Genomic DNA, 25564 nt, shown 5'->3' on the forward strand with positions numbered 1-25564 from the left:
TTTTTCAAAAATTCTCCAATCTTTTCCAAACTTCTGGGGCTTCACCCAGATGTTCTTTTAAGGTTCTTTTGGGGTCCACAGCTCACCCCAAGGGTCCAGAAGTTCTGTGATGGTCCTTTTGGGGTGCGGACTTCAACTCCCAGAATGCACCTGGCACAAACTCCTTTTTGGCCACTGGACAGTGGTCAGCTGGTCGCTTTCTTCAGGAGTTGGTGCAGGGCACTCTGGTTTAGCAATTTTTCACCTGTAGCAAACAGGGAGTCCCTCCTTGAACCAGTTGAAGCCAGGCAAAGTCCTTCTTGTGGTGAAGCCCAAGTGTGCAGCTGGTGCAGTCCTTCTGAGTGCAGGGTCCAGGTGCAGGCCAGGGGTCCAGCAGGGCAGTCCTTCTTCTTCTTTAGTTCCTTTCTTGTTGAATTCTGGAGGGGATCTGAGGCGTGGGTGCAGGTCTGCCAGTTTTATCCTTGCTCCTGGGTGAAAAGCAGGGGGGCCCTGGTTCTCCAATCAGGGACAGGGTCGTCCCCCTGTGATGACCACTTCCTGGGAAGTGTGGCAAAAATCCATCCCAGAAGGCAACAGTCTCTAAAAATCCAAAATGGATGAATCTGATTTTTGGAGGAGAGATCTGGCTGAGCCCACCCACTGGTGTGGCTAAAAATCATAAACACACCCCTCTCCTGCCCTCTCCTAATCTAATCAAGGGGGCACCTAGCTGTCTGGGGTTGCAGGATGTGGGGGTGTTGCTGGGTGCTCCAGATGTCCTTCTCTGCCTTTGAAGACCAGTTTGGCAGCCCTCCCCCTTCCTGCCTCACCATCTGCTGAGGGGAGATTCTCTCCCCCAAGCACATTCCTTTGTGTGAAGCCAGGCCACTTCACACCTCATTAAAGTAGCCTGGCAGAAGCTGCTGCAGGCTGGCCAATCAGAGCACAGCAGCAAAAACAATGCAGAGCTGAAATTGGCAACTTTTTAGGTAAAGTCTAAACTTTTTACCTGCACTAGTTATATTAAATCCAACAACTGGAAGTTGTGGGATTTATTATAACAATCAATTTGATACCAAATTCTTGGTATGTAACATTTAAGGAGACTTTAAAATTTAAAATAAAGTCTGCCCATTCTAGCCTATGAAGGCCATTTACTTCAATGAGGGAAAAACGAATTTGGCTGTTTTTACCTCACCAGGGCTTATAAATCTATTTTTATAAAGTCCCTGCTTATAGTTACATGGCACCCAGCCCTAGGGGCACATAGGGCACACCTTAGGGGTGACTTATATGTAAAAATAAGGTAGTTTAAGACTTTGGAAGTACCTTTAATTCCAAAGTCGAATTTGCATATAACTTTAATTTAAAAGCAGCCAGCAAGGCAGGCTTGCTTTTAAAATGACACTGGGCACCTCAGCAATGCACCTAGGTGCCTAAACCTACATGCCCTACCATATACTAGGGACTTATAGGTAGGTTAACTTAGCCAATTATAATTAGCCTAATTTGCATATCCATTTTACACAGAGCACAGGCCCTGGGACTGGTTAGCAGTACCCTGGGCACCATCAGAGTCAGGAAAACACCAGCATAAAGTGGAAAATGGGGGCAAAAAGTTATGGGGCCTCTGCAATCAGCCCTAGTTTCTCACAGCATTGTACACTTAACTGTTGTATTTTAAGGTGTTCTGATGAAATGATGAAAGAAAAAGGGCACTGTGAAAAAACCTGTTGCCTTGGATAACACAGTGTAGTCAAGTGGAAGCCGGGATTGATAGGAGGCTTTTGTGGAATCCAACTACTACATAGTTATCTTATTTTTTCTCCCATTTTAGATCAAAGCTTAATGCTTTGTGTTTAATTCTTTCAGGCACTGTCAGTGCACTGTGTTGATTACAATCGGATTATGAACGATCCATAAGGATAGTAGTGTTTAGGGAGGGTGAATGTTTTAATGCAGAAGTTTAAATGAAAACCTGAGTACCCACACCTCGTCAGTCCGATGAGACCATTTGCTACACTTTGCTAAAAGTCTTTATTCTCTGTCCTCTTCCCTTGAATTAATCCATTCACCCACTTCTCCCCATCCAATTATTCATTCATCGAGTCAAAAGCCCTTACTCCATTCTCCATCCAGCCCTCCAATGATTCGACAAGGTTAAGTAGTGAAAAATGTGTTGTAAAACACATCACACTTGCAAATTGTTCCAGATATTTCTTGGGGAAGTACCTCCTTAAAGCCCCCTTTAGGGGGCTCACTCGTTGCGCTTGCTTAATACGTGCAGTATGGGGCAGGTCTGACAAAAGTTTCCAGGGCTACTTTTGATTTTGTCTTTCAACAGTGTGAGCCATGAAGAGTCAGACTGGAACAGAAAATCAGCTTGGGCACAAAAATAAAAATGTAACCCCCATGATGGAATCATCTATCTAAAAAAGTGAACTACATTTCCAAATCAGGGCAGTTATAAACTTGTAAAGACAAGCTATGTAGATGTTTGCAAGGTGTGGGGGACTGCATGTATTTGTGTTCCCTGGAGGCAATGTAATGGTAATATCAAAGAATTCAATAGTGAAAACTGGCCCATCAGACCCTAAAACAGGCTCACAAACAGCCAACAAAACAGCCTACACACTGATTTGTCAGACGAGACCTTTGGATACTGCCATATTGACCTATTGGCACTTTCAACCCTTGCACCATGAGTACTTGCAGAGCGAGCATGTGGGAATATAGAAAGCAGGTGATGGGGTTTCCAAGTTCTCTCACTTCATCTCAGTTTTCATTTTTATGCTGCTTCTATTCTTTTTTTAGCTTCAACTCATTATCTCTTTCACCTGCTTTTTCAAGTGCTCTCCCTTCTACCCTCTTTCTGTGTCTTCAGCGTATTTCTACTCTTTCCCTTCTGGAAGCTGTCTATCCTAACTTCATTCCTTCTCTTTGCTTCTTCCAGTCCTACTCAGTGTAAGAAACAGGGCTCACTGCAGATGCTCTCCCCCACTTCATGCCTCCATTTAGACTAGTGATGCTGTCATTTTAGATCTGAAAGTGCACTGAGTTCTGCTAATCAGACCTCAGTACCAGTGCGCTTTCCCTTAAATTGCACTATGATTTTTTAAACCCAATTGGCAAGGTCTTTACCACCTCGGTAAGGCCCTAGTAAATGGTACCAGTGGTATAAAGGGCAGGGATGGTAAAGGAGTCAGTAGGGCTGCAGCACTGATTGTGTGACCCTGCTTGGCCCGAGTATAAACAAAGCCTGCAGACCTGCCATTTCAGCCTGCATGAGCAGTTTGTCTGCTCAAGACTGACTCTGCCCACATCTAGTGCAGGCAGAGTCCCTTCACTGCCCATAGTACAGGTCAGTCACCCCTAAGGCAGGCTTCCTAAAGGCCAGGAGGCATGGTGCACTGTGTTATGAGTGAGGACATATGTGCATGAGCATGCTGTGAGAGCATTTAAAACTTAATGCTACTGCAATTGACCGGCAGTCCTTAGGATAACATGGACTGGCACCCAGGCAAACCCCAGATGGCCAGCTCCACGATGGCCTGACCGATTTCCTCCATGTTTGGTGTCAAACACTGTGCTTTTTAAACCTGAGAATGATTTTCATGCCCAGGGTTACCTAGAATGTACCCTGGTGGCGTACTTGGAGAATGCCCACCAAGTTGCCCACTTTCTCTTGCTTTGATGGGCTCTTCCGAGCTTGCTGCTGCCAAGAAAAGAGTCTGCCCTCCTGCTGGTTGTGCTAGCTCTTCTCCCAGGATGGAAACAAAGGACCTGGGCAGGAAGGAGGTCACACCTCCGCCTTCCAAGAACGGCTAGTCTTTATAGTAATCAAGGTGGTTCCTTCCCAGGATGGCTAGTCTTTATAGTAATCAAGGTGGTGAGCCTCAAAGGCTTTCACCACCCTTGATATGCAATTTCTTGTCCACCACTTGAGGACAAAACCCTTCCCACACTGTCCAGGCTGACAGGTGGGGAAGTTAGTTATTTAGGAGGCGTACACCTCCTACATGCTAGCCATACCTTTAGGGTGGGATAGGAGGTCTGTACAGCAAAGGAAAGGTTCTGCCATCTCGTCAAACCCTGAGTTCTTGGGCTCTGGGTAGAAAATTGATGTATCCCACAGGAAGTCATTACCCCAGGGGCAGACTAGCTGCAGGGACCAGTAGCCCTTTGGCCACTGTCTCTCACACCCTTACACCCTTAACACCCCAAAAACTACAATTGAAGGGGCTCCCCTGGCATGAGAACCTCAGTTCTGACTTTGATTTCCCAGGAGAGGCACAAAGAAGACGCCGCCACTGACAACAGGACTTTGGACTCTGCCGCAGCGCAAATAGAGAACACTTAAATGCCCTGAGGCAATCATATACTGGAACTGCGTGTTTGACGTGTGCCTGTGCCAAAAGCTTATTGCTCCCAGCAAGAGCGACTCAAGGGGATGCCAGAAACTGAAGCAGACTTCCCTGACTGGTGGAACCAGTCACCAGCAACCTGCAGAAGAATCGTTGTGCTGTGTCAGAAGAAGTGCAACCCATTTGGCCCCTCTTCAGTAAGCCCAGAGAAAACTGGTGACCTGCACCCCGGGTGTTGTAGTGAGATGCACACCAAGTTTTGGGCTGCTACACCACTCCTGTCGACCTCCAGCCAACAAATTACATGTGGATTAATTTTGCCACTGCCAAAGCTTGTTGGTCACCAGCCCGATAACTGATCTGTCTCCAGCTCCAGAGTAACTCCCAGCAATGGTGACTGACATCAGCAACAACCCCACTGCTGAGATCCTGCATCCTAAAGAAGGCAACTTCGACTAAGTGGCAAAGCGTCTTTTGCGCGATCCTCCCGTGATTGACAGCTGCAAGGCCACTTCTGCACCCGGAGCTGCCAGAGGTGGTAGCGGAGTGCCAGCTGTGGAATCCCAGTCCTGGGACCCCAAAGGCCTATACTTTACAAGGGTAGAGTACAACTCCATCATCAAATGTGGTTTTGTATCTTTGATTGACAGCACTCGCGGTTCACGGTCTTTTCTAAGGACAGAAAGAAAACAAGTGTTGCAGGACTCCCTGGGCAAGTTAAAAAAAAGTCTGTCAATAGTAACTTGGTCTAGGGACCCCTCTGATCTTAACTCAAGGTGGGTTCCACGGAACTCACCCTACAAGTGACCTATTGAACACTGTGTTTTCCCCCATTGACTTCAATAGTATTAGTTTGACAACTAAAAGTGCATCTATTTTTAAACAATTTTAAAATCCATAACTCCGGTTGCATGTATGATACAAAGTTCATTTTGGTGTCTAAATTAAGATATGAAACTGCTTGATTTTTTAATTGGTTTTAGATTTCATTCAAGTTGTGTCAATTACTTATCATCCATGTTGGTGTTGTGAAATGCTTTACACATGTTCCTCTAAGTAGCCTGACTGCTTTTTGCCACTCTACCAGGACTGAGCTAAGGTTTACTGGTTTATATCAGAGTTCCACTTCTTGGTAATGTGTTAATATTACATAGTAAGACCCCAAAGTAATACCACATAATACTGTCATCTTGCTACACTCAGCGAGATACCTATAGACAAGAAAGGATGTGCATCTCTAGGAGCAGGGGGTGTTATGTGCCTGTGAAACCCTCAGATTCTGTGAGGGGCTGGTGAGTGGAGTGCATGCAGGAAGAAGGGTGCTCCTGTCCAAACGCCATAACTTGTGGTTAATTATTACTGCGCCTCGCTGAAGGCTGATTGCAGCAGGGGTTGGCCACGTCTGGAGGGTTAGACTCAAGGCCTGGCTGCAGGCCAGTTCCTATAGCAAGCCCCCATTGTGTACAGCTGAAAGTCATGGGCATGTGAGAGTTGGTTGCCTTCAGATGCCTGGCCATCGGTTCAGCCAGGCTATGTGACCAACCCAGGCAGCACTGGGCGGTGTGGGTTGGTCACTCACAGAGGGTTGGACATAGGGCCTAGTCTTGTGGCTATCTTCCACTGTGCATGGCCAAAGGTACTTTACTCGTAAATCTAGGTGCTTTCATCACTGATGTCAACAATTATGCAATTTGAGAAGTTATCAAGGATGCCATTTAATATTTCAAGAGTGATGTCATAAGTAATGTTGTAAATGGTGCATTACGAGGTCTGAGTTTATATTAGGCAAATTTATTTCTAACCATAAGTGCAATGTAACTGTTTTCCAGTGAATTTCAGTGTTTTTTTAAATGCAAACAAACCATAACGTCTTGTTAACTTTTAGTTTTTCTGTGAGATACATATACACATTCTTTTTCAAAGCCGATCCCAATACATATATACTTGCAGAGGAGTGCAAAATGCTTTGAGTTCCGGTTGTAAGGTATGGTGCTGCACTTTGATGCGTGACTTAGGACGAGAGTCAAGTAAGAAAGAGGAAAGGGATGCAGAGAAGGCCGAAAGAGGCACAGCCCCAGAGCAGTGTAGTTCTGTGATAGGGAAGCACAACTGGAGCAACAGATTATCCTCGGAAAGAATTGCACCTAAAAAGCAGGAGTGTAAACCCAACTTCTTTAGGGACAGAATGGCGCTACTGGCTGTTTTCTTGCCCGTCAAGTAGACTGGCAGGGCTTGGATCAGTTTCACTGCTATTGGGGACCACATATGTTGGTGGGGAGCAGCTGAACACCCTTCCTGACTGCACTGTTTATAGATAAACAATGCAAATTAAATTGTTTTAAAGCTACAACCTGCAGAGTCACTATGAGCATTGCTGACTTTCAGGGCGCTAGGGGGGAGGAAGGTGAAGGGCCTGCTGTTGATTGGCACAAAGTTCAGTAAATATATGATAAGGACTCTTCAAATTCAAAACAATGTATGTCATTATAATGTTATTTTTGCAAGCATTTCGGTTTAGTATATTATACCATTGCTTTGAATGGCAATTGTTAGAAGTGGCAGATTCTGATTATGGGCTTAGAAACCTTTATGCCCCCACCGCCATCCTGATGGCAATGCTATTAATGAACCAAGAAGAAACCTATACTTAGTCACCTATACGCAGGCTATATAGTGTCATTATAATTGGAACACAATTATAGTTGTTTGTTTTTTTGCATTGTACGCTTAACTGTTGTATTTTAAGGTGTTCTGATGAAATGATGAAAGAAAAAGGGCACTGTGAAAAAACCTGTTGCCTTGGATAACACAGTGTAGTCAAGTGGAAGCCGGGATTGATAGAAGGCTTTTGTGGAATCCAACTACTACATAGTTATCTTATTTTTTCTCCCATTTTAGATCAAAGCTTAATGCTTTGTGTTTAATTCTTTCAGGCACTGTCAGTGCACTGTGTTAATTGCAATTGGATTATGAACGATCCATAAGGATAGTAGTGTTTAGGGAGGGTGAATGTTTTAATGCAGAAGTTTAAATGAAAACCTGAGTACCCACCCCTCGTCAGTCCGATGAGACCATTTGCTACACTTTGCTAAAAGTCTTTATTCGTTGTCCTCTACCCTTGAATTGATTCATTCACCCACTTCTCCCCATCCAATTATTCATTCATCGAGTCAAAAGCCCTTTCTCCATTCTCCATCCAGCCATCCAATGATTCGACAAGTTAAATAATGAAAAATGTGTTGTAAAAGGCATTACACCTGCAAATTTTTCCAGATATTTCTTGGGGAAGTACCTCCTTAAAGCCCCCTTTAGGGGGCTCACTCGTTGAGCTTGCTTTATACGTGCAGTATGGGGCAGGTCTGACAAAAGTTTCCAGGGCTACTTTTGATTTTGTCTTTCAACAGTGTGAGCCATGAAGAGTCAGACTGGAACAGAAAATCAGCTTGGGCAAAAAAATAAAAATGTAACCCCCATGAGGGAATCATTTATCTAAAAAAGTGAACTACATTTCCAAATCAAGGCAGTTATAATCTTGTAAAGACAAGCTATGTAGATGTCTGCAAGGTGTGGGGGACTGCATGTATTTGTGTTCCCTGAATTCAATAGTGAAAACTGGCCCATCAGACCCTAAAACAGGCTCACAAACAGCCAACAAAACAGCCTACACACTGATTTGTCAGACGAGACCTTTGGACACTGCCATATTGACCTATTGGCGCTTTCAACCCTTGTACCATGAGTACTTGCGGAGCGAGAATGTGGGAATATAGAAAGCAGGTGATGGGGTTTCCAAGCTCTCTCACTTCATCTGAGTTTTCATTTTTATGCTGCTTCTATTCTTTTTTTAGCTTCAACTCATTATCTCTTTCACCTGCTTTTTCAAGTGGTCTCCCTTCTACCCTCTTTCTGTGTCTTCAGCGTATTTCTACTCTTTCCCTTCTGTAGCTGTCTATCCTAATTTCCATCCTTCTCTTTGCTTCTTCCAGTCCTACTCAGTGTAAGAAACAGGGCTCACTGCAGATGCTCTCCCCCACTTCATGCCTCCATTTAGACTACTGATGCTGTCATTTTAGATCTGAAAGTGCACTGAGTTCTGCTAATCAGACCTCAGTACGAGTGCGCTTTCCCTTAAATTGCACTATGATTTTGTAAACCCAATTGGCAAGGTCTTTACCACCTCGGTAAGGCCCTAGTAAATGGCACCAGTGGTTTAAAGGGCAGGGATGGTAAAGGAGTCAGTAGGGCTGCAGCACTGATTGTGTCACCCTGCTTGGCCCGAGTATAAGCAAAGCCTGCAGATCTGCCATTTCAGCCTGCATGAGCAGTTTGTCTGCTCAAGACTGACTCTGCCCACATCTAGTGCAGGCAGAGTCCCTTCACTGCCCATAGTACAGGTCAGTCACCCCTAAGGCAGGCTTCCTAAAGGCCAGGAGGCATGGTGCACTGTGTTATGAGTGAGGACATATGTGCATGAGCATGCTGTGAGAGCATTTAAAACTTAATGCTACTGCAAGTGACCGGCAGTCCTTAGGATAACATGGACTGGCACCCAGGCAAACCCCAGATGGCCAGCTCCGCGATGGCCAGACCGATTTCCTCCATGTTTGGTGTCAAACACTGTGCTTTTTAAACCTGAGAATGATTCTCATGCCCAGGGTTGCCTAGCATGTACCCTGATGGCGCCCTTAGAGAATGCCCACCAAGTTGCCCGCTTTCTCTTGCCTTGATGGGTTCTTCCGAGCTCGTTGCTGCCAAGACAAGAGTCTGCCCTCCTGCTGGTTGTTCTAGCTCTTCTCCCAGGATGGAGACAAAGGACCTGGGCGGGAAGGAGGTCACACCTCCGCCTTCCAAGGACGGCTAGCCTTTATAGTAATCAAGGTGGTTCCATCCCAGGATGGCTAGTCTTTATAGTAATCAAGGTGGTGAGCCTCAAAGGCTTTCACCACCCTTGATATGCAATCTCTTGTCCACCACTTGAGGACAAAAGCCTTCCCACACTGTCCAGGCTGACAGGTGGGGAAATTAGTTATTCAGGATGCGTACACCTCCGAGATGCTAGCCATACCTTTAGGGTGGGATAGGAGGTCTGTACAGCCAAAGAAAGGTTCTGCCATCTCGGCAAACCCTGAGTTAGTGGGCTCTGGGTAGAAAATTGATGTATCCCACAGGAAGTCATTACCTCAGGGGCAGACTAGCTGCAGGGACCAGAAGCCCTTTGGCCACTGTCTCTCACACCCTTACACTCTTAACACCCCCAAAACTACAATTGAAGGGGCTCCCTTGGCATGAGAACCTCAGTTCTGACTTTGATTTCCCAGGAGAGGCACAAAGAAGACGCCGCCACTGACAACAGGACTTTGGACTCTGCCTCAGCGCAAATAGAGAACACTTAAATGCCCTGAGGCAATCATATATTGGAACTGTGTGTTTGACGTGTGCCTGTGCCAAAAGCTTATTGCTCCCAGCAAGAGCGACTCAAGGGGATGCCAGAAACTGAGGAAGACTTCCCTGACTGGTGGAACCAGTCACCAGCAACCTGCAGAAGAATCGTTATGCTGTGTCAGAAGAAGTGCAACCCATTTGGCCCCTTTTGAGTAAGCCCAAAGAAAACTGGTGACCTGCACCCCGGGTGTTGTAGTGAGATGCACACCAAGGTTTGGGCTGCCACACCACTCCTGTCGACCTCCAGCCAACAAATTACCTATGGATTACTTTTGCCACTGCCAAAGCTTGTTGGTCACCAGCCCGATAACTGATCTGTCTCCAACTCCAGAGCAACTCCCAGCAATAGTGACTGACATCGGCAACAAACCCCACTGCTGAGATCCTGCATCCTAAAGAAGGCAACTTCGACTAAGTGGCAAAGTGCCTTTTGCGCGATCCTCCCATGCTTGACAGCTGCAAGGCCACTTCTGCACCCGGAGCTGCCAGAGGTGGTAGCGGAGTGCCAGCTGTGGAATCCAAGTCCTGGGACCCCTAAGGCCTCTACTCTACGAGGCTAGAGTGCAACTCCATCTCCAAATGTGGTTTTGTGTCTTTGATTGGCAGCACTCACGGTTCACGGTCTTTTCTAAGGACAGCAAGAAAACGTCTGCAGCAGGACTCCCTGGACAACTTAAAAAAAAGTCTGTCTATAGAAACTTGGTCTAGGGACCCCTCTGATCTTAACTCAAGGTGGGTTCCATAGAACTCACCCTACAAGTGACGTATTGAACGCTGTGTTTTCCCACATTGACTTCAATGGTATTCGTTTGACAGCTAAAAGTGCATCTATTTTAAAAAAATTTAAAATCCATAACTCCGGTTGCACGTAAGATACAAAGTTTATTTTGGTGTCTAAATTAAGATATAAAACTGCTTTATTTTTTCATTGGTTTTGGATTTCTTTCAAGTTGTGTTAATTACTTATCATCCATGTTGGTGTTGTGAAATGCTTTACACATGTTCCTCTAAGTAGCGTGACTGCTTTTTGCCACTCTACCATGACTGAGCTAAGGTTTACTGGTTTAAGCCCGAGGTCCACTTTTTGGTGATGTGTTAATATTACATCGTAGGACCCCAAAGTAATACCACATAATACTGTCATCTTGCTACACTCAGCGAGATACCTATAGACAACAAAGGATGTGCATCTGTAGGAGCAGGGTGAGTTATGTGCCTGTGAAACCCTCAGATTCTGTGACGGTCTGGTGAGTGGAGTGCATGCAGGATGAAGGGTCCACCTGTGTAAATTCAGGGGAAGCGATGTGTATCTGTGACTGAGCGATGTGCCTGTGTGTGAGCAGGGTGAGGGTATGTGTGAGGGAAGGCTGAACAGTGAGCCAGCGTGTATGCCGGCTGAGTACTATATCTATGTGAGTGTAAGATGAGAGGCTGGACTTTGAGCCTACTACATTCATTGACTCGAGCAGCAGCTTCATTAGCCCTTGGAGCTCTGTTTCCGGTCCCAGGGAGTCAAAGAGATGACAAATTTTTATTTTCAAAATGTATTACAACGTTTAGCCCCTACACACCACTGAATCCAAACCTAAAAATAATAAGCAATATATAACAATGGGTTGAATATGCTTAACGGTGTGTTGTGAACCACATAGCACTACATTTATTCAAGTGCTTTAATGGTAAATAAGTGAAAAGTGACACTGACGATCAGGGGTCCAGGTGGGTTTGAATGCAGAAGATCCTGCAAAACGTGTGATATCCCATTATTGTGTACCTATGCTCAGTGAGAAAGTAAAGCTGCTAAGAATTTGCACCACTTTCAAAACTTGCCAAACTTGGCAGTGGGAACTGTAAAATGTGATTCAAGAAGAAACAAAGTAACCCCCTTCCACCCAAGCAGTCGTCAGAAATTATTTTTTTGATCATTAATATTATTTAATTTATTAATGATTATGTAATTGTTGTCATGTTTTATCTATTTCAATATGGATATATTTCTTTATGTTTGTTTATTAAACAAGCATTTTTTAATGGAGTGTAATTTTTTAGGTGCGTTGGTGCCTAAGAAAATAAAAGTATAGTATATTTTATATTAATTTATATTTATATGTAATGTATTAATTGGAAATTAATTATGTATAATGTTTTATATATATTTTTTTTAATTTACCTTATTTATTGGTGAGTGGTTGTGAATATTTGTTTCTGAGATATGTGTTACCTAAAATAAAAAAAAAGTATGTATTAATTGAAATTAAATAAAAAAGGAATGATATGATTATTTTTGTAGTTAGTGAAGTTGATATTACTTTTTTGTTCTTTCTTTTTTAAGTTATATGCCAAAATGCATTTAAATAAATAAATATTTCTGCACACTGTAACTTAATATGTTTTGTAAAACGTTCAAAAACCTTTACTAAATTACTAGGATTTGTATTCATGTATGAAACTATTTCACATCAAAGAAGCAAATGTTGCTTAGTCATCATTGGGAACCGAAAATGTAATCCCTCCAAAGTCCAACACTTTCCTAACTGTTGCTTAGACTGGAGACGGAATGGTATATCCAAACCCCTCCAAAGTTAAACACTTTCATTGCTGTTGCTTAGACTGAAGTGGGAATGGTAAATGTAACCCCTCCTTAACCCAACACTTTCCCTATTGTTGTGCTGACTGGAGAAGGAATAGTTAATCTAATGCCTCCAAAGTCTAAAGCTTTCCTTGCTGTTGGTTGGACTGGAGTAACAGAGGCCTGCACCCAAAGGGGGTGAAAGGGGCCGGAGTGATAAATGGCACCAAGGCCCTTGAGTGGAGGTCCCCGAAGGGGACGAAGAACAAAAAACTGGATATCGCACCCCTGCCCCTACAACCACAAAGGAAAGGCTGAGGGAGAAAGGGTTCCAAAACAGCAGGAGTGGCACGAAACTCGCCGGCCAATGATAGGCCAGTGAAGGGTTTGAGTTTTGCCTGCAGGGCATCCTGCCCCTATTAAGAGAGGTCAAGCACCCATGGCCAGTCACGGTTTGAGTTGGGATGGCGCAACTGGGGCAGCATCGAAAAAGAAGAAAAGAAGAGTCCAGTACCTTGTGCGTCTTGGTATAGACTGCAAAGCTGATGTAACAGCCATGACTGAAGATCGAAAGGAGACGGAGAATCCTGCAGTGGAGGACCGCTGCACTGTGCAGTGACATGTCTCCGGGCAGTAGGAAGTGAATCGCGGGCAGCACCATGACTCTACATCGTTGTCAGGAGAGGACCGCTGCACCATGCAGCGACTCAACTCTGAGCGGCATAAAGGTCATTGCTAGCACCACTGGGAGAGTGAAGATCCATTCCAAACAGTAGGAGGCTCTGGAGACAACACCAATAAGAACAGCTGAGCCATCTGGAGACTTTGAGAATTGGCTCCACCCATCTGGCAACATCAAGCATGATCTTAAAGGCGGACAGGCGGAACCAGCATCGGCTGGGAGGAGAATCAGCGCCGTCGGTCACGGACTGGAACAGGAGCAGGTTAACATCTGTGAGCCTGCAACACAAGAAGTACTGTTGAGGACTAAAGTGGGGGTCCAAAGGTAGCTGGGGAGTGCTTAGGACCTTGCACAATTTAAGGGGAGCGACTGGGTACTGAGCCAATGATTTATGCCATACACCATAATAGGTGAGAGTGAAGGGAAGCCGTGAAGAGTGGCCCCTGGACAAGTGTGTTTTAAAGGTGATAAGGCCAGTGAGTGACCTCGATCCACAGACATTTGAAAGGAACTATTTGTGGGGAATGGTCTTGAAGCCAATTAGAGCAGTCCCTAGGCATATATGTGTTAAACAAAAAAGAAGCAAATTAAGGTCAGAGAGCGGCCCCGAACCACTGACAATTCATCCAAGGCAAAACAGATGTAGCCTGCATTGCAAATCTAATCAAGCAGTATCAGAGGAGCACTCATAATTTAAATTAACCCTGCCCTTCGGTGTTTGAACAACAAGCAGCACATCCCTCTTGAGGAAGCACACGGGGACAGCCAGGAGGGCGACGAGACCCATGGTGCAAAGGCAGACTCTCCACAAGGAGGCAAAGCAGGAGAGGAGAGTGCACACAGGGACAGCCTTGCAAAGCAATGAGACCCTCTGTGTCCAGGCCAGCTATAGACAGCCCCATTAAGGGTGACCAACCCAGTTTGGTGGTAGAAGCACTGAGGGGCCAAAGCAAGCAGCACAGACAGCTAACGCAACCTGTCTATGGGGATGTCTGAACCGGGCAGGCGATGGAGGAGATAATAAGGGAAGCAAAAGAAGCAGCTACTATGCATAGCAAAGATTGGTTGTTGGCGCAGCTGAGAGGGGGCAAAATGGGCAACGCAGCCCAGAAGGACCCAGTGACAGCAGCAAAATTGAGGGCAGGTGTGAAGACCTCCAGGTGGACAGCGAGGAGACTGAGGAGCCAAAGAACCCTGGCCCATCGCCAACAAGAATGGCAGATAAGCATCAGGAAAGAAAGAAGATGGGCACAAGTGAAGAACCCCCCCCCACCCCAGAAGCAACAACCAGCACCAGCAAGAAGGCAAAATCCATAGATGGTAAGCAGATAAGCGCAATTGTACAGGCATGCTTAAAGTCATTTATGCCACTGCTATTCGACAATAAGGGGGTGGAGGGCAGAAGCTCTGGGGGATAGCAATGCAGGGCCTAGCGCTACACGTACAGCAGCACAGGCCTCTGGAAAGGCAAATAAAACTGGGGAGGCCCAACGAACACTGCACTTCCAATCCCCACAGAGGCATGGGGTAGTAAAGCAGAGGGTAGAAGAGAAAACTAAGAATGGGTTGGCCTAGCACCAGAAGCATACAGGAGGGGCATACTGGGGCATCCATCCATGGTTACAACTGCCACAGGGCTAGCAAGCCTGGTACCTCTGGCGATAAAAGAATGCATTTGGCGCAAGGCATTTAAAGACATCTTCGAATTATTGGAGATCCAAATGGAAGGGCTAGACCATGCCAAGTGTGACAAGAAGGAATAGGACAGGAAGAAGAGGGCACAAATTAGGAATGAGAGGAATTTTGATAATTGCTGGATGATTTCAGAATCATGGCTTGCATGATAGTCGAGAAGTTTCCCTACTGAGCAAAAGATATGTGGTTAAACGAGTAAAAAATGAATGAGGCATATGGGCAATTTGTGGGAGAAGCTTGGTTAGACTACAATTAAAGTGTAAAGATAAAGATGCAGGTGCACCCAGACATGGAATGGGATGAAGAAAATGTATCTAGCTACATGCACAAAATGATGGTAGCCAGGGAGACCAGATCAGGGAAGCAAGAGCAGCTCTTTCGGAAAGGGCATTTCAAGGGGCACCAAGAGAGACAGAAGTTCTTCTTTAAACAGAAACATTTTTTAAACTGGAAAGAGGGAGCATCAGGGAAGAGCTCCTCAATGGTATGTTTCAAGTACGACAGGGACGAATTCTCTTGGGGTCCCGCATGTAAGTTTGGGCATGTGTGCTCAACCTGCGGGGGAGGCAACCAGCAGTCGACTGCAAGAAAGGGAGAGGTGAGAGAGAGAAAAGAAAGAGAAGGCAAGAAAGAAGATGCTCCATGGGTTCGAGGGTAAGGATGGGTTAGGGGGCTTCCAACTGGCACCCTCGCCCATCAATACTCGCAAATCGAGACTGCTAACTAATCAAAATGATAATAAGGTGGAAGCACAATTGTTAAGCAAAGGTTTTGCAAGACGCTTCAAAATCCCTCTGTTAGGGCACATCAGGACAGGCGAAACCAGGAACCGGTGCTCAGCTACCCTCCACCTGGAAATAGTGCACAAGAAAATACTGCTGGAGAAAGATTTGGGCAGGGGAGAGAGCCCGCTGGGTGTAGAAAGGCCAGCTGGATTAGTAATTTTCCCACTTGGGGTGGTACCTAAAAAGGAGCAAGGGCAATTTAGACTCACACACCATTTATCATTCGAAGAAGGGGAATCTGTAAATGATGGGATCAACCCCGAGGACTGCCCAGTTGGGTATGCATCGGTGGAAGATGCAATTGACTTGGTGCACGCAGTTGGGTGTGGTGCTTTAATGGTGAAGGCAGACATAGAATCTGCCTTTAGGCTCCTGCCAGTGCACCCCAAAATGTACCACCTCTTGGGTTTTGAATTTACAGGGAGACATACTTTGATAAAGCGCTGGCTGCCGATGGGGTGTTCCATATCTTGTGCATATTTTGAGAAGCTCTGCACCTTCCTAGAATGGGTTCTACACAGGAAACAGCCAGGGGGAGGCAAGCTTCATTACCTGACCAACTTCCTATTTTTAGGGGAGCCAGGGAGTGAGTGTGGGAACCTGCTTAATGCCTTTGAACAACTAGCGGCCAAGTTGGGCATGCCAATAGCTGCGGACAAAACAGTAGGGCCAGAGACCAAAATTGTATTTTGAGGGAATAGAGCTGGATTCTGTGGCTGCACCTCACGGATGATTTCCACAGACAAGGTCCATGACCTCAAAGGCAAGATCAAGGCAATGATAGGAAAAGAGAAGGCCACACTGGGTGAGCTACAAGAACTGAATTTTGGCGCAAGGGTCAGCATGTGCCAAAAGACTGTTGAAGCTGATGAAAGGGCTGCAGAAAATGCACCAGCATGTCAGATTAAGCATAGGGGCAAAGCAGGATCTAAGGACCTGGCTATCCTTCCTCAAGGATTTCAATGGGGTGCTCATTTGGAGAGAAGGATGGGTCTCAGACGGGCAGCTAGCCCTGTACACAGATGCTGCTAGCAGCCTGGGCTTTGGAGCAATCCTAGGGAATGAATGGTGCACAAAGAGGTGGCTCTTGGACTGAGCAGCTACAGGAATAACTAAAAACATATCATTTCTAGAAATATTTCCCAGTATAGTGGCACCAACAATTTGGAAAGCAAGGTTATGTAACACGGGCACGGCCAGATGCCCCCTAGTTCTAAGGTTACTAAGAAGACTTGTTAGGCTGCAGTTAAGAGGCAACCTGGTGGTGAGGGATACACACGTCCCAGGGATCAATAATGCTCGAGCGGATGCGCTCTCTCATGTCGAGATGGGGTAATTCAGGGAGCTGGCCCCTACGGCAGAGAGGGGCATGACCGCTTTTCCAGAGGAGCTGTGGTCCCTGATGGACGCGACCTGTCAGGTTTGGTAGAGCACGCATTGGAAACAAAGACAGCACAGAGATATGCCACATACAAGAAGACAGTGATGAGGGTTACAGGGCTGCAGTCTTTCAGGGATACGAAGAACACAGCTCAAGCCACACAGCAATTCATGAAGTTGGTGTTTGATCACAGCAAAACCAGATCCTGGGCACATGTGCACCTGGCAGCCATAGCCCAGTTTACCAAACTAGCCACATGGGAAGATACCACCACGTGTCACTACCTCAAAGTGGCAATGAAGGGTTGGCGGCACCTGGAAGGGGCAAAGGAGGACAAACAGAGGCCCATTGAGCTCAAAACATTGCCAGAAGTGATTCTGAGGAGGTCCAAGACGGAACAGGCACATTGTTAAAGCTGCAGGGCCTAGCAAGCAGTGAGTTGTGCCCAGTGTACTGGATGCAGGAATACTGGGCAATCCGCCCTGTGGGAGAAGGTCCGCTGAACAAAAACAAGAATGGGGAGTGCCTAAGCAAGTTTCAGTTTTGGGTGGTGCTAAAGATGGCACTCAAAAAGGCAGGTTTGCCAGCAGCACAGTTTGGCATACATTCATTCCACTTTGGAGCAGCAACCATGGCTGCCAGGTGGGTATTTACAGCGGATGGCATCAAAAGTGTAGAAAAGTGGTGATCAGCAGCCTACAGGTGTTATGTGAGGCTCCTACAGGAAGGAGAACCATGACTCATCCCCTCCAGCCTAGGGCCAGACTTCTCCCCCCACCACAACCCCCACCACACACACAACCAAGATATGCACCAAGCTGTCACTGTTTGTATTGACAGGTGTGAGGAGGAAGGTGATGTGGATGATACGACCCTCTTTCATCCAGAGAACTCAAGATTGGTGGAATGAGGTGGGGGAGACTCAGGGCTTCACAGCTATATAAGAATAAGGTGGGCGGGAATACCTGGAATGTCCTGGGAGCAGCTGGAGGCTACATTGGAAAGGTTGCACAAGGAGTACCCAAAGGAACCAGAGTTGATTGTGGTGGATCTAGGGGGAAATGATCTGGTGCAATTAGGAAGGAAGGAACTCCTAGAGAGCATCAGGCAAGCTTCAGGGCTCTTGGGCATTGCCAGATTGCTATGGTCAGAATTTGTGCAAGGCAAAACTTGAGGGAGCTTGGTCCACCAGCTCCCTAGAATCATCCAGGAAAAACCTCAATGTGGCTGTTGTTTAGACTGGAGTGGGAATAGTAATCTAACCCCTCCGAAGTCCAAAACTTTCCCTACTGATGAATAAACAGGAGTCAGAATAGTATATCAAATATTCCCAGAGCCCAATACTTTTCCTACTATTGGTTAAACAGATTTTATAGTACTAGGTTTTATATTTTAAATTGCTCTCTCTACCTAAGTTTTATAGTTTAAATAGCTCTATGTACACCAGCAAGATTGTCACAAAGTTCACTTTAAAAACTCCTCTCACTTTGCAATCAGAGTAAGAAAAGCAAACACCAATCACTGTTTTAAAAGAATGAGCAGCAATTTCTCAGAAAACACAGCCTGACATTGCTGTCTTTGAAGGACAGCCAATGGTGCGATATAAAAACAAAATGTAAAGGCATCATTATTTATTGCTTTTTGATGATCCACCAGTGGGTTTAGAACCAGAGTTTGGGTAATGCTGTATTACGATAAACACTCCTGCATCCTAAAGAAACATAATTTTTGAAGTTTGGAATACCGTTTAACATATGAGCCACAGTCAACATTAACATTTGTTGGCTCGCCTACTTCTACCATCCCAAATTTGGGCTCAAAAACCCAGGTACGCAAAGTGCTGTAGGCTAAAAAGCCAGGACTTCAAAAAAACAAACCATGATACACAAAAATAGAACTTGCCGAAGCGCAGTCACCTCCACAAGGAGCATGGTATAGAGGAAAAGCATCATTTGGAAAAAGGATGTTAAGTTGCCCGAAAATTCTCTCCTCCGAAGTCGCCTGCAATACTTTACTCTCCACTAAGAAAATACCTCTTTTTTAAACCGCTGAACTGCCCTCTGCATTTCCTGAAGTCCTATTTCTCTCTTTTTCTTTGCCTCCTCCGTCTTCCAGTGGATGTTTCTCTGCTTCAGCCATCTCAGGGCTACGAGAGACGCCCCCGAGCAGACGACCAAAGCCGAGAGAAAGCTGCGATCCGACGCAAACTCCGGCAGGAGCTCGCGGAGGTTTTTAGCAATCATGGTGAGAGCTGTCTCTGCCGCGCTGTCAGGATAAAACCAAGCACAGAGGGAGTGTGCTGCCCAAGTTAAATCATCTGACGTGTTGGGTGGAGTCTAAGGCCTCTCTTTATTAACTTTCCGCCGGGAGCACCACAAATATGGACAGGATTTTTTCTGGAGACAGTTTTTCCTCCTGTGAATAGTTCGAATTACACTTCATATAAACAATTCCACTTCTTGTAAACACACATAAACTAGTCACGTTTGCATTTATCAACACGTGTTGGACAGTATCTTATTAAAAAATAGTTCTAACCTGCTCTGAATACTCAAGGTATATATATATGTAAGTGTTTGAAAAGAAGTTGCCAAAATAAAAGTCTTTGTGATTTTACAAAAGTGTTAAGCTTTGTGATACAGCTATTTTTATGTTTCTTGATTGTGTTGGTGCTAAGTATGTGGTTCAGGAATGATTTTTTATGAGGAGTAGCTCCATGTTAGAATGTAGGATTAGTTGATGGCAGTTGGTGCGATCCTGAGGAAGAGAAGAGGAACTGCCTGCTCTCCCCATATATTGCAATAAATTACTCCTTAACTTACCTTCGGCGTCTTTGTTCAGTACACTTTGGCGATGACTTGGAAATGCTTACCGATACCTGAACCTTCTCATGTTGTTGCAAGAACTTCACCTGACGTAGAGGAGAGAGCAGGCGAAACACAAAGTCGGCTAAGAAAGGTGGCTGCTACAGATCCTCGGAACGTGGATGCTGTTGGTTCATGTGCATTCATTATAAACTATACTTTATAGTGGAAAACAATTCTGGTGATGTGCTGCACGTGAGGCTGTTAAAATGTTGATGCCATAGCGTAAACCAATGTTGTGCCACGATGTGAGCTTGCGCTGTTGCTTGGAGACCCACATTTGTGTCATGACGGTAGGGGTGGGGGGGCTGATAATCCTGTTAATAAGTCATTTCAGAAAGAGAAGAAGTTGAGGGTGCGGTCTGCTGGTGTAGGATTGCATGGATCTCGGCTGGAGGAGCGGAAGCACAGGAGCGGCCACCGTGGTTGTCTCCAGGTAAGGAGTTGGGTCGGCAAGGAAATATGGTGTCTGTGACAATAAAAGCTAAAGAGGGAGCAGAGGGAGCAGCGCATTTAGTCAAAGGTGTGTACGTGCTTGATGCGGGGGCTGCAACCGAGGGTGGGGCGGCTGGACCGGGAAAGGGTGACAGCGCTGTGCAGCGTGCATCAGGGGACACAACGCATCGGGACAACCTCTCGCTGATGCCCGCAGATGAAAGTAAGAAAGGGGACAAGGAGGAGGAGCCGGTGTCTAAACGCGTGAAATTACCTTAAATGGGCACTGCTAAGCCGTTGGGGGCACATTTGATACAGGTGACCAAAGAGAAAATTTGAAGGGAGAGTATGTCGAGATTTTAAAGCTGCTTCATAGAGAGGTTCAGGCGAAGGAGGGCTCCAAAGAGGAAGAGAGGGAGGTCTCAAAATGGCCAAGAGTGCCAGTTAACATTGAGAATTGGATGGCGGCCTTTTTGATTTTCGCTAGTGTATACTGCAAGCATTTTCCAGAGCGGTCAGTGGCTCTTTTTGAGGACATGGACATCATTCGGAAGGCGCAAATCAACTACAGTGGGTATGCATGGCGAGAAGTTCAGGGCAAGAATGGCTGCGGACTCGGAGGTTAAGTGGGGGGAAATAGAAGTGGACCTTTGGCAACATACCAACAGCCCGGCAAAATTCGGTAAGACCGTATTTACGGCCAGCGGGTTGCCCATTACTTACTGGCCCTTTCAGGAGCACCCCACCCATGGGGTGGGGGCCAGGGGCGCAAGTCAGTCAAGTACAAACCTGGCTGGCACGGGGCGAACAGGTGCGTGCTGGGACTATAACAAGGGGATCTGTTATCAGGAGTACTGTAAATTTCGCCATGAGTGCTCCAAGTGTGCAGGGCATCACCCCCTCATCCACTGTTCTGGACAGCAAAACTCTACAAGCGCCGGTTCGGCACAAGGTCAGGCCTCATGGGGTGGTCAGCAGTCAGGATCCGGGGATAGAGACGGAGAGAGATTCAGGCAAGGTGTTAAGGGAAAAGGGGCAAACTCCGGTTAAGGTGGACAGGCTACCATTTTGGTTGCAGGAGTATGACAGACCTGCGGACGCTGACGTGCTGATACAGCGATTTTTGCAGGGATTCCGTTTGGGCTACGAGGGTCCCCGGGTGCGTCAGTGGGCAGAGAACCTTCGGTCGGTGAGCGGGAAGGAAGACTTGGTGTGGCGCAAGCTGGATAAGGAGGTGGGTGAAGGTCGCATGGCTGGCCCTTTTTCAGATTGGCCAATGCAGAACTTGATGGTGTCTCCTCTTGGTGTGGTACCCAAGAAAGAAAAAGGGCAATTTCGATTGATTCATCATTTGTCGTGGCCAGAGGTGGTTGTCCTTCAATGATTATATTCCGGCTGATGTGCAAAAGTGTCATATGCGTTAGTTGATGTTGCTGTTGATATGGTGGAAGATTTGGGGCGCGGAACGTTGATAGCACAGACAGATATCAAGTCGGCCTTCCGGCTGCTCCCAGTTCACCCGGATAACTTTGAGGTGCTGGGAATCAGTTTCAAGGGTCCTGGTATGTGGTCAAAGCACTCCCCATGGGTTGTTCAAGTTCTTGTGCGCTGTTTGAATACTTCAGCACATGCTTGCAATGGATTTTTACGGAGGCTTCGTGCCATGTCCACGTGATGCGTTATCTTGACAACTTTTTCTTTGTGGCACCAGCCGGCACTCCGTGGTGCGTGGAAGTTTTACAGCAGTTCCAAGAAATCATGGGGGACCTTGGTGTGCCCTTGGCTCCAGAGAAGACAGTGGGGCCATGTACGGCGCTGTCATTTCTTGATATTGAGTTAGACACTGTGTCAGGGACGGCTCGGCTGCTGGACGACAAGAAGGTAGACATGATGCAGTGGATTTAAGTTATGCTGGGCAAGAGTAAAGGGACAGTGAGGGAGGTCCAGGTTTTGCTAGGTCACCTTAATTTTTCATGTAGGGTGGTGCATGCAGGGAGGACTTTTTGTAGGCGCTAGCGGGAAAGTCGTTGCCCCACCATCATGTGTGCCTCAAGGCGGGTGTGCGGAAGGACCTGCGAATGTGGAACACATTTCTGAAGTCATTTAATGGGACACCGCTGAAGGCCTGGCAGGATTGGGAGTGGGACGTTCAGATATTTTCCGATGCGGCAGGGTCAACGGGCTTTGGTATTTATTGGGAGGGCCGGTGGTGTGCAGAGGAGTGGTCTCCGGAATGGAAGCTTGGTGGTCGCAGTATAACCTTTTTGGAGCATTTTCTATTGGTGGTGAGAGTGTGCCTGTGGGGGAGCACCTTGCAGCATAAATGAGTGTTTTTTCGTGTGGACAACATGGCAGTGGTGCAGCTAGTCAACAGGCAGTCGGTTTGGGAGGTCCAGGTACTTCAGTTGCTTTGGGTTTTTGTGCTACAATGCTCAAGCATGATATTTTGTTTCGTGCGCGGCATGTCTCTGGATTGAACAATGACATCACAGATGCTTTGTCTCGTTCGCAGTGGGATCGGTTCTGTGGGTTAGTCAGGGGCATGGATCTGTGCAGGATGGCCATGCCGCAAACTCTTTGGCAAATAGGCACTCGAGGATGCTTCGACTGGTAATGAATTCGCTGGCACCATACACGCCACGGGCATATATGAAGGCTTGGGAGGAGTTTTTATGTACTGGTGCCCAGAGGAGGGTAAGACATGCAGACTCGGTAGAACATGTGGTCCAGTTTATTATGTCTCTTATAGACAGAGGACATTCCAGGGTCACCATAGCAGGTAAGCTAGCGGTGTTGGGTTTCATGGGTAAACTTCTTTGAGGATACCCACAATAGGCGGGTGAGCTCGGTCAAAGGATTTTGAAAGGTTGGGCAAGGGTAGAGGGCAAGAGGGGACGCACTAGGCAGCCATTGTCATTACGGTTGTTAAATAGTATCTTAGGGTCCATTTGCTTTAACAGCAGCGAAACTCTCCTTTTCCGGACTATCATGTCTTGGTTGTTTTTTGGTGCTCTCCGGGTCTCAGAGCTACTGGGCTCGCTGGGGAAGTCGGGCATAGAGTGGACGAAAGTGTAATTTGGGGGCTATGGTGTGGCCTTGCGAATCAGGCATTCGAAGTCTGATCAGTCGGGTTCAGGAGTGGTGGTATTTATCAGACACTACCTGGACGTTTCGATTTGTCCTTTGATTCTGGGACACAAGTGGAGGAAGGAGGCTGGTGATCGACCTGGAGCGGTGTTTGCGTATAGTGATGGGAGTAGGGTCTCAGCATCTCAGTTGTTGGCAGTTATGCGAAAAGGGCTGGCAGCTATTGGTCAAGACGCAAGTCAATTCGGGACTCATTCCTTTAGGATGGGGATAGCTACGGAAGCAGGGCAGAAGGGTTGGAACAGGAAGGAGCTGATGGCGTTGGGGAGGTGGAAGTCAGATTGTTTCAGGAGGTATGTGAGAGGGAAGGAATAAAAAAAAAAGAGAGGGGGTATGGAGGCTAATCTTCAGTTTTTACCTTTACAGGTGTGGTACCAGGCCCTGAAGCAGATTACATTGCTATTTGGGTCGTCGGACACTCATTTATCAAATGGGCACAGCGCCAGACACGCCGGACAGCCATAGGGGAGAATTTGGAGTTTGATTTAGACCGGTATAGTGTGCAGTGGATTGGTAAAGGGGGTATGAGGTGGGGGGAGTTAGTACCTCGTCTGCAAGGGTCTTCTGTAAGGGGACGATGTCCGGACGTGTTGTGCTTACAAAAAGAATGATTTGGTGGTTAAAACGGGTCTTGGTCTTCTAAAGGAGATGAAGAGGGATCTGCAGGTCATTGTGGCTCAGTGGAGCAGCTGTCATGTGGTCTTCAAAGGTTTTGTTCCGTGTCAGGTTTGGCGGGGAGTGAGGAAGCCAGGGGCTATTGAGAGGGCCAGGCGCAAGATTAACAAGGAAATGAAGAGTTTCTGTCTTGAAAAAGGGATGACATACATGGAACATAAGGATTTGCATTTTGAGGATGTGGAATTTTTCAGGGATGATGGGGTCCATTTATCCTTCATGGGAATAGAGCTCTATCTTTTGCAACTCAAGGAGCCATTGAGAGGGATGCTGTACGAGGTTTAGGTGGGGGCAGAAAAAATTGTGGCTGAGTTTTTCTGGTGGCAGAGAGAGTTTTCTTACAGGTAATGAAACACGTGCGGATGGTGAAGATGGCAGGACAATTTAGGTATTAAGAGGGGGGAACAGCAGTAGGTCGTGACGGACAAGCAGGGAGACTGACATTAGCGTTCAGGAGTAGAAGAAGCGGGTATGACGGGGAATAGGTAGGCATGAGGGGAGAAAGGGAAGGCAGGACAAGGTTATAGGGAGGGGGAGGACGGGGTGGGGGGAGGATAACTTGGATAGGTGTCTCGATGTCTAGTGAGGTTTTAGTTTTGTAAAGCAGAGGCCAAGGTTTACTAGATTGGAAGTGCACCTGTTCCAATAAAGCGGCCTTTTCTACACAGCACCAGTGTCGTGGTGTTGTTCCCTCCTCTCCAATGGGGCCCTGGGGGGAGATTGGCCGAAGAATGAGGTCTCCCCCGGGGTCTTTGGGGAGGGTGGTATGGCCCACGGCATAGTTGGGCGACTTTGGGGCTTTTTTGGTTGGACGTGGGGTGGGGGATATATAACCGGACATTTTAAGTCCTGGCCACCATTTTGTCTACAGGTGATACGGTGGCCGGTCCTTTCATTAAAGGGGGCTTTCAGATTCCCTCCCTCCCTCAAAGCAGTTTTTCCAATGGGCTGCGTTGTTGTGCGTTTTGGGCCGGAGCTTTTGCTTTGGAACCAGTGCACAGTATGACTGGGTATATAGTTTGTCGGTTGAGACAGGTGCTGTCGGAGGCGGAGAGAGTTTTCTTACAGGTAGCTAAACATGTGTGGATGGTGAAGATGGCAGGACAATTTAGGTATTAAGGGGGGAAACAGCAGTAGGTCATGATGGACAGGCAGGGAGACTGACATTAGCGTTCAGGAGTAGAAGAAGCAGGTGTGATGGGGAATAGGTAGGCATGAGGGGAGAAAGGGAAGGCAGGACAAGGTTATAGGGAGGGGGGAGGACAGGGTAGGGGAGGGAGGAGAATAACTTGGATAGGTGTCTCGATGTCTAGTGAGGTTTTAGTTTTGTAAGGCAGAGGCCAAGATTTACTAGATTGTAAGTGCACCTGTTCCAATAAAGCGGCCTTTTCCACACAGCAACAGTGTTGTGGTGTTGTTCCCTCCTCTCCAAGAGTGTTATTGTTAAATCCTCTGATCAAGCGTACAGCAGTGCGGAACAGCCATATTGTGCCCATTAAAGAGTAGAGCGCAACACGTCAGAGTGGGGAAATCATCTTTAGGAGCA

General features: G+C 46.7%; 1 protein-coding gene across 1 annotated transcript in view; it reads right to left on the minus strand.

The window, feature by feature from the left end:
• Positions 1-19175, minus strand: part of LOC138293501 (vitamin D3 hydroxylase-associated protein-like) — an 806941-nt gene extending 787766 nt beyond the window's left edge. Inside the window, exon 1 of the mRNA XM_069232739.1 lies at positions 18931-19175. Coding sequence (XP_069088840.1) covers positions 18931-19140 — 210 coding nt within the window. The 5' untranslated portion in view covers positions 19141-19175. The remainder of the gene's footprint in view (positions 1-18930) is intronic.
• Positions 19176-25564: the final 6389 nt, after the last annotated feature.

This window comes from Pleurodeles waltl, chromosome 4_2, assembly GCF_031143425.1.
Source record: "Pleurodeles waltl isolate 20211129_DDA chromosome 4_2, aPleWal1.hap1.20221129, whole genome shotgun sequence".
Lineage (NCBI taxonomy): Eukaryota > Metazoa > Chordata > Amphibia > Caudata > Salamandridae > Pleurodeles > Pleurodeles waltl.